This window comes from Littorina saxatilis, linkage group LG7 (assembly GCF_037325665.1).
Source record: "Littorina saxatilis isolate snail1 linkage group LG7, US_GU_Lsax_2.0, whole genome shotgun sequence".
NCBI lineage: Eukaryota > Metazoa > Mollusca > Gastropoda > Littorinimorpha > Littorinidae > Littorina > Littorina saxatilis.
The window spans coordinates 6799622-6818564 of NC_090251.1; the positions used below are offsets into that span (position 1 = coordinate 6799622).

The 18943-nt window shown below is 47.9% G+C and overlaps 1 protein-coding gene across 1 annotated transcript in view; it reads left to right on the plus strand.

The window, feature by feature from the left end:
- The window catches only part of LOC138970561 (transcription elongation factor SPT5-like), a 44601-nt gene that overhangs the window by 15579 nt on the left and 10079 nt on the right, over positions 1 to 18943 (plus strand). The window contains exons 12-18 of the mRNA XM_070343026.1: positions 587 to 692; positions 1341 to 1416; positions 2779 to 2936; positions 3638 to 3793; positions 4797 to 4894; positions 6819 to 6888; positions 7715 to 7840. Of these exons, the coding sequence (XP_070199127.1) occupies positions 587 to 692; positions 1341 to 1416; positions 2779 to 2936; positions 3638 to 3793; positions 4797 to 4894; positions 6819 to 6888; positions 7715 to 7840 (790 nt within the window). The remainder of the gene's footprint in view (positions 1 to 586; positions 693 to 1340; positions 1417 to 2778; positions 2937 to 3637; positions 3794 to 4796; positions 4895 to 6818; positions 6889 to 7714; positions 7841 to 18943) is intronic.

The window sequence follows — 18943 nt, forward strand, 5'->3', positions numbered from 1 at the left end:
TGGGCATAGAGTTGTCTAATCTTTTAAAAGGCTACTGTCAGTGCACACCTATATACTGATGATGCTTCTGTTTGACATATCAACTTTAATTTGAATGACAAGTTAAAAGTCTACACTTTTGATTATGCTTCTACTTTGCATTTGATGATTTGACATGGTGAATGTGACTGTGCCTCTGTCCCCCAGGTCTATTGATGATTTGACATGCTGAATGTGACCGTGCCTCTGTCCCCCAGGTCTATTGATGATTTGACATGCTGAATGTGACCGTGCCTCTGTCCCCCAGGTCTATTGATGATTTGACATGCTGAATGTGACCGTGCCTCTGTCCCCCAGGTCTATTGATGATTTGACATGGTGAATGTGACTGTGCCTCTGTCCCCCAGGTCTATTGATGATTTGACATGGTGAATGTGACTGTGCCTCTGTCCCCCAGGTCTATTGATGATTTGACATGCTGAATGTGACCGTGCCTCTGTCCCCCAGGTCTATTGATGATTTGACATGCTGAATGTGACTGTGCCTCTGTCCCCCAGGTCTATTGATGATTTGACATGGTGAATGTGACTGTGCCTCTGTCCTCCAGGTCTATCGGAGGTGAGGTCAGCACAGATGGAGACTTTCTCATCTTCGAGGGCAACAGATACAACCGTAAAGGTTTCCTCTTCAAGAGCTTCGCCATGTCCGCCATCGTGAGTTGGATCATTTTTATCTCAGTTTTCTTGTCGCTTTGTTGATAGTTTTACTCCTTTTATACAAAAAGAAAACGCAGTGTTGGTATTTTCTTCATCAATATTTCGTCAGGTGTTAAAACCTGTGTACTTTGCGTTGAGCATCTGAGTTATCTGTTCCGTGACAGAGTTTGTCTATTGATGATGAATTCATGCCTCCCAGACACCATCCCATCTTCCCAGCCCCATACCCATTTATGAATTTTCCAAATTGAGATAATAAAACGACTTAAAAGCACTATACTCACGTTAGAATGACGAACACGGAACAAATAACGGTGACGTTTTGACCTCTTGGATAATAAAGTATAATTGAATTGTATTGTTCTTTGTCAAAATTCTCTTTATCCTTTATATTCTTGCAACGTTCATCAGCAATGATGTTTACGATGCAATGATTGTAGTTAGGTTGCTGATGACTTCATTAATTATAATTGCTGTTGTCGATGGTGATGACAACGATGACGATGATGATATTTCTTTAATTATAATTGCTGTTGTCGATGGTGATGACAACGATGACGATGATGATATTTCTGATGATGATATTTCTGATGATGATATTTCTGATGATGATATTTCTGATGATGATGTTTTCTCTGTCCCCAGGTATCGGAGGGAGTCAAGCCCACCCTGTCCGAGCTGGAGAAGTTTGAAGAGCAGACGGAGGGCATGGACGTTGAGCGTATCCTCACAGTCAACCGTTAGTTTTAAACATGCACTTTCCTGTGCCTTTCTGCTTAGTGTTGCAATGCGGCCCATGAAGAGACAACGTTGAGAAATAACTTGTGTCAGGTGTGTATGGGTTGTGAAAGCGTAAATACTCTTGCTTTTAGTGAGTCATACTTTCCTACATGACTTTATAGGCCAGTCACTAGCGAGGGGGGGGGGTCTGAAACAGGTGGACAAGGAGCGCGTGTGGAAAGCTTGCCTCACTAAAAGGATTCACTCTTTGACAACCCATACAAACCCAACAGAGTTGTTTCTGGAGTTTGTCTATTAACCCCTTCACTGCCACAGTGGGAGTAACTTATCCGAACGGTCTATGGGAAAGAACAGTGTTTAGAACCCCTACAAGTACTTGGACAGTGGTTACCTCCCATTTAGTTTTCAGAAATGTCCTGAAATGTTGTTGACACAAATCCCACGTATGAGATACGGTTATGGGCGTACGATAAACAGAAAATGACCACGTATTACATACGGGGTGGGCAGTGAAGGGGTTAAAAATGCTTTTTCTGCTGGAGAAGACACGACAGCTAGAGTTAAGGATGCTCTTGAGCGGTACTTGTACCATTCTCTGAATGATGAATGTGATACCCTTGTTATGGGCTTTGAAAATAACAGAAAAAAAACCGCAGGCAGAAAGATAGAAAAATGTGTTAACGGTAGTTACAAAACAGATGTGGCTACCAGGGTTAATGTAAGCTTTATACAGAAAGAGGAAAACACGTCCGTATTGTTTTAAAATAGTTGCCTTCACACTCCCCAGTCAAATGCAGGGTGCAGGAATAAAGGTTTAAAACTTTCTTTTATCAATATCGTCTGGAATATTCTTTCCAGGAAAACATTCTCTTCGGATGTGAAAAGAACAGCTAATTTCGTGTTCACAGAAAACCTGAACTTTCACTGTTGTATAGAAAGAAAGGGGGATGGATCGTCAGAAAACTGCAGCTTGAGACAAAATAAACAAACAAAAACAATGTAAACAATGTTTATCATGGGCAAAGTGGCCTCGGATAAGTCTATAGCAGGGGAGGTAGCCCACTTCTATGTTCCTTTTCAGAATAAGATAGAAAACAAAAAACAAAAGATCTACAAAACAAAAAAGTAAAAGTTAAACAAAATAAAACCATCCCCCGAGGTCAACAACAGGGGAGGTAACCCGCTCCCAAGCTCCTACTAACAATGATATGAACAACAGGGGAGGTAACCCGCTCCCTAGCTCCTACTAACAATGATATGAACAAGATAGAAATGAGAAACAAAAGATTCACGACAGGAAATAGTAAAAGATGAACCAAAGAAAACACTTAACTGACACAAGTGGCCCCCGAGAAGTCGACAGCAGGGGAGGTCACCCACTCCCTGGCGTCAGGAGACATGGTGGAGGTGGTGGAGGGGGAGTTGATTCGTCTCCAGGGCAAGGTCATCAAGGTCGACGGCAACAAGATTACCCTGCTCCCCAAACACGAAGATCTCAAGGTCGGTGCACATCAAGACTGTGGTGTTTTTAAATAAAATTTTTTTTTTTAATGCATGTATGGGTATCGCAGATCATTTTTTTGATTGGTTTTTTGTATGTTGTTGCATTATCTGGAAACGTTGAGTATTTGAGTGTGTTTTTATAATTGATGAGTTGATTTGACCAGTAGCCATGATCACTTGTTCCAAGTGCTCCTCCCACCATCACCACTATCCAACATCACACATGTGTTGTATTAAAGACAAAATGTTTGAACTTGATGTTTTTCGGCGCGGGATGTGTGTCCCAGAGTCAACTTTGTGCAGACTCTCCTCGGTGTCCGAACACCCCCGTGTGCACGCATGCGCACGATAAAGATCCCAGGGTCACAGCGAAAGCCTCAGGCCTTGGAAACACGAATACATGCATGCAAAAATATGAAGCTCGGGTGTCCGTTTGGCCAACAGTCAATAAAGTAACCATTTCAGCACTGACCCAAGACGACCCAACCCGGTCCCTAGCCCATTTCAGGTCTCCTCTAGCAGCCGGCTCTGTCTACATCCCCCCCCCCCCCCCCCCCCCCCCCCCCCCTGCATTTTTATTTTTTATTTTCATACAAAGCCGGGTTTTCCCGTGTAACATGCCCCTAATGGCTTTGCCATGAGGGCGTAAAACTGACATTTTCTCTCTTGATGTTTATCCAACAACTGTACCATTGCAGGACCCCCTGGAGTTCTCAGCCAACGAACTCCAGAAGTTCTTCAAGATGGGCGACCATGTGAAGGTCATCAAAGGTCGCTACGAGGGCGACACAGGGCTGACCGTGAGAGTGGAGCCCAACATGATCGTCCTGTTCTCTGACCTGACCATGCACGAGGTAAGGCTTGACCAGTGGTTACTCTCTACTGCAGGCGGTAGAGTGTATGTTAGAGTGGAGCCCAACATGATCGTCCTCTGACCTGACCATGCACCAGGTGAGGCTTGACCAGTGGTCACAGGGTACTACATGTTATCAAGTCTTTATGTCTTGCTATGAGGATAATGTTAAGATAAGATAAGAAAACTGTAATGGCCATTTTCATTTTACACAAACATGGACATTTTTTGTTGTTGCACCACATCACATGTAAGTATGTTGTAAGACGGGCGCAGTGGCGTGGTGGTAAGACATCGGCCTCCTAATCGGGAGGTCGTGAGTTCGAATCCCGGTCGCTTCCCCCTGGTGGGTTAAGAGTGGAGATTTTTCCGATCTCCCAAGTCAACTAATGTGCAGACCTGCTAGTGACTTAACCCCCGTCGTGTGTACACGCAAGCACAAGACCAAGTGCGCACGGAAAAGATCCTGTAATCCATGTCAGAGTTCGGTGGGTTATAGAAACACGAAAATACCCAGCATGCCTCCCCCGAAATCGGCATATGCTGGCGGGGTAAAAACGGTCATACACGTATAAACCCACTCATGATAAAAGCATGAGTGAACGTGGGAGTCAAAGCCCATGAACGAAGAAGAAGAAGTATGTTGTAAGTATGAAACCTGACCCTGTTCTGCATGCTGAGGACCTGAAAGTTCAGTGATGAAGTCTTTCTGTTTTGAAGTTATTTTCAGGTCCTATGTGAGTGTTTGTACATAAAAGATGGCTCCAATCAGGCACCATGCCCAGTCTTGCGCTTCAGTGAAAAACTTGTTTTAAGATTGCCAAAAATGTGAGGAAATTATGTCTTTAAAGGTGAGGGTGTTAAAATGGAGTTAAAGTAACTGACCTTATCAACAGAACATCGGAGAAAACGGTCTCAAAAGGAGGAAGGTTTTAATTGGTCCATTTTTTTAAGTTAAAACGTGACTAGGTTAAATCTGTATGGTTTCCAATGTTGTTTTCCAGCTGAAAGTGCGTCCAGACGACATCCAGCTGTGTACAGACATGGCGACGGGAGTGGACTCCCTTGGACAGTTTCAGTTCGGAGATCTGGTGCAGTTGGAGTGAGTGTTGTTGTCTGTTGGTGATGTTAGTGTGTACATAGATTACACTGTGTTCTATTTTAACTCACATCGGGAATCCCCAGTCTTTCTTTGGTGGGGCACTTGCAGGGGTCAGGGTTTGCTAAAAACAAAACATTTCAATATCTCAGAATGTCGATAACTTACCTTCTTTGTTGCCAAATTGTGAAAAGCTTACGCATATTTGTCTGCTAAACAAACGCTTTCATACTGAAAATAACAAAGTGACAAATTCAATGATTTGGTGTGCACCATTTGAGTGTGGGTCATCTGTATGCTTGTCGAATATTCTCAACCAGCGTGAGAGATCCTTTTATCTTGAGTAGTTTATGGCAAGGAAATGAAGTAAATGACGTAGGAACATTGTAACGCACAGTATTTTGCTCCATTTCGGCCATTTTCACATGCAAGATGGTGGTTGACGTCTGGCAGTAACTGTGATTTTGAGTGTGATTGAAAACGGCCATTGCAAGCGTGGTAGTATGAAATCCTAGTAGTTGGTACAGCAGTCCCTGCAATGTACGGCCCCCGGCGTGAGCGGACACCTGACATGTACGGACACATTTGCTCGGCACGGAGTGTTTTCCTTCTATATTTGCCCCCCCTTAAACGGACACCTGCAAAACGTGGACACGGACACTCATTTTCGGTCCCAACAGCAGGTCATACCTCCAATGTACGGACAGACCATCGTCACATTTTCACCACAACAAAATCGATAACAGAGCAGTCCGGCTCTTGGTGCAAAGATCACAGCCCCAATGGCGTGACGACAGTCACTGGTAACTTGAGTGCACCTGTACCCATCAGGAGGGGGGGTAGTTTTGGTCAGGAGTGGAGTACATGCGAAGATGCCAACATGAAACTGCACTGTGCTCTTCATTCTTGTCTGTTGGACGTAAACAACAGAAACCACAGTCGATGAAGGTCCTGAGCGAAAGAGAGTGAAAAACCGGCCACAGTTCTCAGCATCGTGTGTCTGTGTGTAACCTCTTTCATTGACAAGATACTCTTGTTTCCCATCAGCCTTGACCAGTGAGTCGGTTGCCTAATCTGTGAACCCTTCAGTTGTCTTGCTGTGTCAAAAGTTACGACACAGTCAACTGGTTTTGCTCTGAGTGAACAGTTGGAGCTGACCTCTCTGGCCACAGCCCAACAGTACATGGCTGGAGGGAGTGAGAGAGAGAGGGAGGCGGGGTGGGGGGGGGGGGTGGGGGGTAGCTGGCTAAACTCTGTGGGGTGTCCGGTGTCACTGGATGTCAGCAGGAAGAGCATTGGAGAGAAATAGATAGGTGTACTCTTCCACACAATTTCCAAGCATCAGTTGTCACGGCTTGGGGTAGGCATTAGTGAGGGAGAGTGGGAGCTGTGTTATGTACAGTGTATTTCCGACTGAAGAGTGAAAAGTCACTGCCATGCCACATGATCGGCATGCAGTCAATAAAGCCAGACAAGATGAAAATAAATTACATGATTATGACATGCAGCTCTATCTGCTGCTATTTATTCAAACTGGGTTTCAAGCTTATTCTTGCAAAGCATCTGCACACGCTCCTCTGTGCTGTGTTTGTGTGGCTGCTTTCGTATGTCAGTGCATGGTGAGTGTGTTCACTGCCTTGAGGATTTATTTTATCTCTTCTTTTCAACACTTTTCATACAAATCATTTTTACAGAACGTTTAAAGAAGTATTAGGAGTTTATTGTTTAGTAGCCACAAGAAGTGATTAGCATAGACTCAATCCTGTTGTTTGTGTGTCTCTGTGTGAGTGTATGGGGGAGGGGGTGGTGTGGTCACCCCTCCCGTGACCGGACACCTGCAATGTACGGACAGTTTTGCTATGGCCCAAGGGTGTCCGTTCATGAGAGGGACTGCTGTAGTAACATTCCTGCATTATTTGTGTTGCAGTCCTCAGACCATGGGCGTCATTGTGCGTCTGGAGAAAGAGAACTTCCAGGTGCTCAGCATGCAGAACAGGGTAAGGCTTCACTCGCACAGGACTTGCTGCTTTCTCTTTGTCCTAATTTAGTCTTCTTGATTGTTTGTTCATTTTCACATGGATTAAGAAACTAAACTTCGGCATGGCCCTTTTCTGCCTTTTTAAGAGCTTCACAGATCATTGGTTAGATCACCATATTGCACAATTTTGCACCATTTTTTCAACAGTTTATTTTGAAAGGAGAGGGGGGAGGTTGCATGCCATCTGTTTTTGTTTTTTTCTCTTCATGATTTCATGCCTGTCACTACATTGAAATCACTGATGATGGAGAGATGACTGAAGAACATGGAAGCAATGAGAAGGAAGCTGTTGTTCACTGTAAACTGTTGTTCACTGTAAACTGTTGTTCACTGTAAACTGTTGTTCACTGTAAACTGTTGTTCACTGTAAACTGTTGTTCACTGTAAACTGTTGTTCACTGTTGTTCACTGTAAACTGTTGTTCACTGTAAGCTGTTGTTCACTGTAAGCTGTTGTTCACTGTAAACTGTTGTTCACTGTAAGCTGTTGTTCACTGTAAACTGTTGTTCACTGTAAGCTGTTGTTCACTGTAAGCTGTTGTTCACTGTAAACTGTTGTTCACTGTAAGCTGTTGTTCACTGTGAACGGTTGTTCGCTGTAAGTTGTTGTAAGCTGTTGTTCACTGGAAGCTGTTGTTCACTGTAAGCTGTTGTTCACTGTAAACTGTTGTTCACTGTAAACTGTTGTTCACTGTAAACTGTTGTTCACTGTAAACTGTTGTTCACTGTAAGCTGTTGTTCACTGTAAACTGTTGTTCACTGTAAACTGTCGTTCACTGTGGGCAGGTGGTTTCTGTCAAGCCGCAGAGCGTGACCAGAAAGCGTGACACTCGACATGCCGTGGCGCTCGACTCGGAGAATAACAATATCCAAGTCAAGGACATGGTCAAGGTCATCGATGGACCTCACTCCGTAAGTAGCCACATCCCATTTAGTTATGCGCTATAGAAATCTCCTTAATAAATAAATAAATCCCATCAGCTGTTTCCTGTGTCTAGTGTGCAAATATTTGTGTTGGATACGCCCTAAAGACACGCTTGACCTGTCCAGCGCTGCAGACCGGATTGACAATTTAGCATGGCCGGGAATGCAGAAGAAGAAGAAAAAGACCTGTGTATCATGAACAATGGGCGGGAACATAGATCAGTCGGTAGTGCACTGGCTTTATAACCAGTTTGTCGCTGTCGGGGTGGGTTCCAATCCCAGGTTTGGCGAGAGATTTATTTCTTGGAGTCAACTTTGTGCAGACTCTCTTTGGTGTCCAAACACCCCCGTGTGCACACATGCACACAAAAAAAAGATTCCAAGCTCAGAGCGAATGTCTCAGAACTTTGAAAACATAAAGACATGCATGCATCATCTCCAGTGTCTCATCATCATGGTCATATCTCGATACTTTGAACAGAGAAGCCTAATGCTGGAATGTCGAAGAAGACAGCCACAGCGGGCTTGTTCGAGTCAAAGTTTCACACCAAATCTTCAGCGTATTACCAATACCTGTCCCAATATCGGCCAACTGATCTAAGAGGATGTTAAACTGTCAGACATAAGACAGTCCTAGTGTTGTTCCCACACTCGGAGGGCCTGGACTCAACATTAGTATAGGTCAAGATATATTGGTTACAAGGAAGTGTGCAGTCAGAAGGCCTCTACATGTGAACACTGTCAGACAGTGGACTAACCAGGGATCAGACAGTGGACTAACCAGGGATCAGACAGTGGACTAACCAGGGATCAGACAATGGACTAACCAGGGATCAGACAATGGACTAACCAGGGATCAGACAATGGACTAACCAGGGATCAGACAATGGACTAACCAGGGATCAGACAATGGACTAACCAGGGATCAGACAGTGGACTAACCAGGGATCAGACAGTGGACTAACCAGGGATCAGACAGTGGACTAACCAGGGATCAGACAATGGACTAACCAGGGATCAGACAGTGGACTAACCAGGGATCAGACAATGGACTAACCAGGGATCAGACAGTGGACTAACCAGGGATCAGACAGTGGACTAACCAGGGTTCAGACAGTGGACTAACCAGGGATCAGACAGTGGACTAACCAGGGATCAGACAGTGGACTAACCAGGGATCAGACAGTGGACTAACCAGGGATCAGACAATGGACTAACCAGGGATCAGACAGTGGACTAACCAGGGATCAGACAGTGGACTAACCAGGGATCAGACAGTGGACTAACCAGGGATCAGACAGTGGACTAACCAGGGATCAGACAGTGGACTAACCAGGGATCAGACAGTGGACTAACCAGGGATCAGACAGTGGACTAACCAGGGATCAGACAGTGGACTAACCAGGGTTCAGACAGTGGACTAACCAGGGATCAGACAGTGGACTAACCAGGGTTCAGACAGTGGACTAACCAGGGATCAGACAGTGGACTAACCAGGGATCAGGGATCAGACAGTGGACTAACCAGGGATCAGACAATGGACTAACCAGGGATTCAGACAGTGGACTAACCAGGGATCAGACAGTGGACTAACCAGGGTTCAGACAGTGGACTAACCAGGGATCAGACAGTGGACTAACCAGGGATCAGGGATCAGACAGTGGACTAACCAGGGATCAGACAGTGGACTAACCAGGGATCAGACAATGGACTAACCAGGGATTCAGACAGTGGACTAACCAGGGATCAGACAATGGACTAACCAGGGATCAGACAATGGACTAACCAGGTATCAGACAGTGGACTAACCAGGGATCAGACAGTGGACTAACCAGGGATCAGACAATGGACTAACCAGGGATCAGACAATGGACTAACCAGGGATCAGACAATGGACTAACCAGGGATCAGACAGTGGACTAACCAGGGATCAGACAGTGGACTAACCAGGGATCAGACAGTGGACAAACCAGGGATCAGACAGTGGACTAACCAGGGATCAGACAATGGACTAACCAGGGATCAGACAATGGACTAACCAGGGATCAGACAATGGACTAACCAGGGATCAGACAGTGGACTAACCAGGGATCAGACAGTGGACTAACCAGGGATCAGACAATGGACTAACCAGGGATCAGACAGTGGACAAACCAGGGATCAGACAATGGACTAACCAGGGATCAGACAGTGGACTAACCAGGGATCAGACAGTGGACTAACCAGGGATCAGACAGTGGACTAACCAGGGATCAGACAATGGACTAACCAGGTATCAGACAGTGGACAAACCAGGGATCAGACAATGGACTAACCAGGGATCAGACAGTGGACAAACCAGGGATCAGACAGTGGACTAACCAGGGATCAGACAATGGACTAACCAGGGATCAGACAGTGGACTAACCAGGGATCAGACAGTGGACTAACCAGGGATCAGACAGTGGACTAACCAGGGATCAGACAGTGGACTAACCAGGGATCAGACAATGGACAAACCAGGGATCAGACAATGGACTAACCAGGTATCAGACAGTGGACAAACCAGGGATCAGACAGTGGACTAACCAGGGATCAGACAATGGACTAACCAGGGATCAGACAGTGGACTAACCAGGGATCAGACAATGGACTAACCAGGGATCAGACAATGGACTAACCAGGTATCAGACAGTGGACAAACCAGGGATCAGACAGTGGACTAACCAGGGATCAGACAATGGACTAACCAGGGATCAGACAATGGACTAACCAGGGATCAGACAGTGGACTAACCAGGGATCAGACAGTGGACTAACCAGGGATCAGACAGTGGACTAACCAGGGATCAGACAGTGGACTAACCAGGGATCAGACAGTGGACTAACCAGGTATCAGACAGTGGACAAACCAGGGATCAGACAGTGGACTAACCAGGGATCAGACAATGGACTAACCAGGGATCAGACAATGGACTAACCAGGTATCAGACAGTGGACAAACCAGGGATCAGACAGTGGACTAACCAGGGATCAGACAATGGACTAACCAGGGATCAGACAGTGGACTAACCAGGGATCAGACAGTGGACTAACCAGGGATCAGACAGTGGACTAACCAGGGATCAGACAGTGGACTAACCAGGGATCAGACAGTGGACTAACCAGGGATCAGACAGTGGACTAACCAGGGATCAGACAATGGACTAACCAGGGATCAGACAATGGACTAACCAGGGATCAGACAGTGGACTAACCAGGGATCAGACAGTGGACTAACCAGGGATCAGACAATGGACTAACCAGGGATCAGACAGTGGACTAACCAGGGATCAGACAGTGGACTAACCAGGGATCAGACAGTGGACTAACCAGGGATCAGACAGTGGACTAACCAGGGATCAGACAGTGGACTAACCAGGGATCAGACAATGGACTAACCAGGGATCAGACAATGGACTAACCAGGGATCAGACAGTGGACTAACCAGGGATCAGACAATGGACTAACCAGGGATCAGACAGTGGACTAACCAGGGATCAGACAGTGGACTAACCAGGGATCAGACAGTGGACTAACCAGGGATCAGACAGTGGACTAACCAGGGATCAGACAGTGGACTAACCAGGGATCAGACAGTGGACTAACCAGGGATCAGACAATGGACTAACCAGGGATCAGACAGTGGACTAACCAGGGATCAGACAGTGGACTAACCAGGGATCAGACAGTGGACTAACCAGGGATCAGACAGTGGACTAACCAGGGATCAGACAGTGGACTAACCAGGGATCAGACAGTGGACTAACCAGGGATCAGACAGTGGACTAACCAGGGATCAGACAGTGGACTAACCAGGGATCAGACAGTGGACTAACCAGGGATCAGACAGTGGACTAACCAGGGATCAGACAGTGGACTAACCAGGGATCAGACAGTGGACTAACCAGGGATCAGACAGTGGACTAACCAGGGATCAGACAGTGGACTAACCAGGGATCAGACAGTGGACTAACCAGGGATCAGACAGTGGACTAACCAGGGATCAGACAGTGGACTAACCAGGGATCAGACAATGGACTAACCAGGGATCAGACAGTGGACTAACCAGGGATCAGACAGTGGACTAACCAGGGATCAGACAGTGGACTAACCAGGGATCAGACAGTGGACTAACCAGGGATCAGACAGTGGACTAACCAGGGATCAGACAGTGGACTAACCAGGGATCAGACAGTGGACTAACCAGGGATCAGACAGTGGACTAACCAGGGATCAGACAATGGACTAACCAGGGATCAGACAGTGGACTAACCAGGGATCAGACAGTGGACTAACCAGGGATCAGACAGTGGACTAACCAGGGATCAGACAATGGACTAACCAGGGATCAGACAGTGGACTAACCAGGGATCAGACAGTGGACTAACCAGGGATCAGACAATGGACTAACCAGGGATCAGACAGTGGACTAACCAGGGATCAGACAGTGGACTAACCAGGGATCAGACAGTGGACTAACCAGGGATCAGACAGTGGACTAACCAGGGTTCAGACAGTGGACTAACCAGGGATCAGACAGTGGACTAACCAGGGATCAGACAGTGGACTAACCAGGGATCAGACAGTGGACTAACCAGGGATCAGACAGTGGACTAACCAGGGATCAGACAGTGGACTAACCAGGGATCAGACAGTGGACTAACCAGGGATCAGACAGTGGACTAACCAGGGATCAGACAGTGGACTAACCAGGGATCAGACAGTGGACTAACCAGGGATCAGACAGTGGACTAACCAGGGATCAGACAATGGACTAACCAGGGATCAGACAGTGGACAAACCAGGGATCAGACAGTGGACTAACCAGGGATCAGACAATGGACTAACCAGGGATCAGACAATGGACTAACCAGGTATCAGACAGTGGACAAACCAGGGATCAGACAATGGACAAACCAGGGATCAGACAGTGGACAAACCAGGGATCAGACAGTGGACTAACCAGGGATCAGACAATGGACTAACCAGGGATCAGACAGTGGACTAACCAGGGATCAGACAGTGGACTAACCAGGGATCAGACAGTGGACTAACCAGGGATCAGACAGTGGACTAACCAGGGATCAGACAGTGGACTAACCAGGGATCAGACAGTGGACTAACCAGGGATCAGACAGTGGACTAACCAGGGATCAGACAATGGACTAACCAGGGATCAGACAGTGTACTAACCAGGGATCAGACAATGGACTAACCAGGGATCAGACAGTGGACTAACCAGGGATCAGACAATGGACTAACCAGGGATCAGACAGTGGACTAACCAGGGATCAGACAGTGGACTAACCAGGGATCAGACAGTGGACTAACCAGGGATCAGACAATGGACTAACCAGGGATCAGACAATGGACTAACCAGGGATCAGACGGTGGACTAACCAGGGATCAGACAGTGGACTAACCAGGGATCAGACAATGGACTAACCAGGGATCAGACAGTGGACTAACCAGGGATCAGACAATGGACTAACCAGGGATCAGACAGTGGACAAACCAGGGATCAGACAGTGGACTAACCAGGGATCAGACAGTGGACTAACCAGGGATCAGACAGTGGACTAACCAGGGATCAGACAGTGGACTAACCAGGGATCAGACAGTGGACTAACCAGGGATCAGACAGTGGACTAACCAGGGATCAGACAGTGGACTAACCAGGGATCAGACAGTGGACTAACCAGGGATCAGACAGTGGACTAACCAGGGATCAGACAGTGGACTAACCAGGGATCAGACAGTGGACTAACCAGGGATCAGACAGTGGACTAACCAGGGATCAGACAGTGGACTAACCAGGGATCAGACAGTGGACTAACCAGGGATCAGACAGTGGACTAACCAGGGATCAGACAGTGGACTAACCAGGGATCAGACAATGGACTAACCAGGGATCAGACAGTGGACTAACCAGGGATCAGACAGTGGACTAACCAGGGATCAGACAGTGGACTAACCAGGGATCAGACAGTGGACTAACCAGGGATCAGACAGTGGACTAACCAGGGATCAGACAGTGGACTAACCAGGGATCAGACAGTGGACTAACCAGGGATCAGACAGTGGACTAACCAGGGATCAGACAGTGGACTAACCAGGGATCAGACAGTGGACTAACCAGGGATCAGACAGTGGACTAACCAGGGATCAGACAGTGGACTAACCAGGGATCAGACAGTGGACTAACCAGGGATCAGACAATGGACTAACCAGGGATCAGACAGTGGACTAACCAGGGATCAGACAGTGGACTAACCAGGGATCAGACAATGGACTAACCAGGGATCAGACAATGGACTAACCAGGGATCAGACAGTGGACTAACCAGGGATCAGACAGTGGACTAACCAGGGATCAGACAGTGGACTAACCAGGGATCAGACAGTGGACTAACCAGGGATCAGACAGTGGACTAACCAGGGATCAGACAGTGGACTAACCAGGGATCAGACAGTGGACTAACCAGGGATCAGACAATGGACTAACCAGGTATCAGACAGTGGACAAACCAGGGATCAGACAATGGACTAACCAGGTATCAGACAGTGGACAAACCAGGGATCAGACAGTGGACTAACCAGGGATCAGACAGTGGACTAACCAGGGATCAGACAGTGGACAAACCAGGGATCAGACAGTGGACTAACCAGGGATCAGACAATGGACTAACCAGGGATCAGACAATGGACTAACCAGGGATCAGACAATGGACTAACCAGGGATCAGACAGTGGACTAACCAGGGATCAGACAATGGACTAACCAGGGATCAGACAGTGGACTAACCAGGGATCAGACAATGGACTAACCAGGGATCAGACAATGGACTAACCAGGGATCAGACAGTGGACTAACCAGGGATCAGACAGTGGACTAACCAGGGATCAGACAATGGACTAACCAGGGATCAGACAATGGACTAACCAGGGATCAGACAGTGGACTAACCAGGGATCAGACAGTGGACTAACCAGGGATCAGACAGTGGACTAACCAGGGATCAGACAGTGGACTAACCAGGGATCAGACAGTGGACTAACCAGGGATCAGACAGTGGACTAACCAGGGATCAGACAATGGACTAACCAGGGATCAGACAATGGACTAACCAGGTATCAGACAGTGGACAAACCAGGGATCAGACAGTGGACTAACCAGGGATCAGACAATGGACTAACCAGGGATCAGACAATGGACTAACCAGGGATCAGACAGTGGACTAACCAGGGATCAGACAGTGGACTAACCAGGGATCAGACAGTGGACTAACCAGGGATCAGACAGTGGACTAACCAGGGATCAGACAGTGGACTAACCAGGGATCAGACAGTGGACTAACCAGGGATCAGACAATGGACTAACCAGGGATCAGACAATGGACTAACCAGGTATCAGACAGTGGACAAACCAGGGATCAGACAGTGGACTAACCAGGGATCAGACAATGGACTAACCAGGGATCAGACAGTGGACTAACCAGGGATCAGACAGTGGACTAACCAGGGATCAGACAGTGGACTAACCAGGGATCAGACAGTGGACTAACCAGGGATCAGACAGTGGACTAACCAGGGATCAGACAATGGACTAACCAGGGATCAGACAATGGACTAACCAGGGATCAGACAGTGGACAAACCAGGGATCAGACAATGGACTAACCAGGGATCAGACAGTGGACTAACCAGGGATCAGACAGTGGACTAACCAGGGATCAGACAGTGGACTAACCAGGGATCAGACAATGGACTAACCAGGGATCAGACAGTGGACAAACCAGGGATCAGACAGTGGACTAACCAGGGATCAGACAGTGGACTAACCAGGGATCAGACAGTGGACTAACCAGGGATCAGACAGTGGACTAACCAGGGATCAGACAGTGGACTAACCAGGGATCAGACAGTGGACTAACCAGGGATCAGACAGTGGACTAACCAGGGATCAGACAGTGGACTAACCAGGGATCAGACAGTGGACTAACCAGGGATCAGACAATGGACTAACCAGGGATCAGACAGTGGACTAACCAGGGATCAGACAGTGGACTAACCAGGGATCAGACAGTGGACTAACCAGGGATCAGACAGTGGACTAACCAGGGATCAGACAGTGGACTAACCAGGGATCAGACAGTGGACTAACCAGGGATCAGACAGTGGACTAACCAGGGATCAGACAGTGGACTAACCAGGGATCAGACAGTGGACTAACCAGGGATCAGACAGTGGACTAACCAGGGATCAGACAGTGGACTAACCAGGGATCAGACAGTGGACTAACCAGGGATCAGACAGTGGACTAACCAGGGATCAGACAATGGACTAACCAGGGATCAGACAGTGGACTAACCAGGGATCAGACAGTGGACTAACCAGGGATCAGACAATGGACTAACCAGGGATCAGACAATGGACTAACCAGGGATCAGACAGTGGACTAACCAGGGATCAGACAATGGACTAACCAGGGATCAGACAGTGGACTAACCAGGGATCAGACAGTGGACTAACCAGGGATCAGACAATGGACTAACCAGGGATCAGACAGTGGACTAACCAGGGATCAGACAGTGGACTAACCAGGGATCAGACAGTGGACTAACCAGGGATCAGACAGTGGACTAACCAGGGATCAGACAGTGGACTAACCAGGGATCAGACAGTGGACTAACCAGGGATCAGACAATGGACTAACCAGGGATCAGACAGTGGACTAACCAGGGATCAGACAGTGGACTAACCAGGGATCAGACAGTGGACTAACCAGGGATCAGACAGTGGACTAACCAGGGATCAGACAGTGGACTAACCAGGGATCAGACAGTGGACTAACCAGGGATCAGACAGTGGACTAACCAGGGATCAGACAATGGACTAACCAGGGATCAGACAGTGGACTAACCAGGGATCAGACAGTGGACTAACCAGGGATCAGACAATGGACTAACCAGGGATCAGACAGTGGACTAACCAGGGATCAGACAGTGGACTAACCAGGGATCAGACAGTGGACTAACCAGGGATCAGACAATGGACTAACCAGGGATCAGACAGTGGACTAACCAGGGATCAGACAGTGGACTAACCAGGGATCAGACAATGGACTAACCAGGGATCAGACAGTGGACTAACCAGGGATCAGACAGTGGACTAACCAGGGATCAGACAATGGACTAACCAGGGATCAGACAATGGACTAACCAGGTATCAGACAGTGGACTAACCAGGGATCAGACAATGGACTAACCAGGGATCAGACAGTGGACTAACCAGGGATCAGACAGTGGACTAACCAGGGATCAGACAGTGGACTAACCAGGGATCAGACAGTGGACTAACCAGGGATCAGACAGTGGACTAACCAGGGATCAGACAGTGGACTAACCAGGGATCAGACAGTGGACTAACCAGGGATCAGACAGTGGACTAACCAGGGATCAGACAGTGGACTAACCAGGGATCAGACAGTGGACTAACCAGGGATCAGACAGTGGACTAACCAGGGATCAGACAATGGACTAACCAGGGATCAGACAGTGGACTAACCAGGGATCAGACAGTGGACTAACCAGGGATCAGACAGTGGACTAACCAGGGATCAGACAGTGGACTAACCAGGGATCAGACAGTGGACTAACCAGGGATCAGACAGTGGACTAACCAGGGATCAGACAATGGACTAACCAGGGATCAGACAGTGGACTAACCAGGGATCAGACAGTGGACTAACCAGGGATCAGACAGTGGACTAACCAGGGATCAGACAGTGGACTAACCAGGGATCAGACAATGGACTAACCAGGGATCAGACAGTGGACTAACCAGGGATCAGACAGTGGACTAACCAGGGATCAGACAGTGGACTAACCAGGGATCAGACAGTGGACTAACCAGGGATCAGACAGTGGACTAACCAGGGATCAGACAATGGACTAACCAGGGATCAGACAGTGGACTAACCAGGGATCAGACAATGGACTAACCAGGGATCAGACAGTGGACTAACCAGGGATCAGGGATCAGACAGTGGACTAACCAGGGATCAGACAGTGGACTAACCAGGGATCAGACAGTGGACTAACCAGGGATCAGACAATGGACTAACCAGGGATCAGACAGTGGACTAACCAGGGATCAGACAGTGGACTAACCAGGGATCAGACAGTGGACTAACCAGGGATCAGACAATGGACTAACCAGGGATCAGACAGTGGACTAACCAGGGATCAGACAGTGGACTAACCAGGGATCAGACAGTGGACTAACCAGGGATCAGACAGTGGACTAACCAGGGATCAGACAGTGGACTAACCAGGGATCAGACAGTGGACTAACCAGGGATCAGACAGTGGACTAACCAGGGATCAGACAGTGGACTAACCAGGGATCAGACAGTGGACTAACCAGGGATCAGACAGTGGACTAACCAGGGATCAGACAGTGGACTAACCAGGGATCAGACAGTGGACTAACCAGGGATCAGACAGTGGACTAACCAGGGATCAGACAGTGGACTAACCAGGGATCAGACAGTGGACTAACCAGGGATCAGACAGTGGACTAACCAGGGATCAGACAGTGGACTAACCAGGGATCAGACAGTGGACTAACCAGGGATCAGACAGTGGACTAACCAGGGATCAGACAGTGGACTAACCAGGGATCAGACAGTGGACTAACCAGGGATCAGACAGTGGACTAACCAGGGATCAGACAGTGGACTAACCAGGGATCAGACAGTGGACTAACCAGGGATCAGACAATGGACTAACCAGGGATCAGACAGTGGACTAACCAGGGATCAGACAGTGGACTAACCAGGGATCAGACAGTGGACTAACCAGGGATCAGACAGTGGACTAACCAGGGATCAGACAATGGACTAACCAGGGATCAGACAGTGGACTAACCAGGGATCAGACAGTGGACTAACCAGGGATCAGACAGTGGACTAACCAGGGATCAGACAGTGGACTAACCAGGGATCAGACAGTGGACTAACCAGGGATCAGACAATGGACTAACCAGGGATCAGACAGTGGACTAACCAGGGA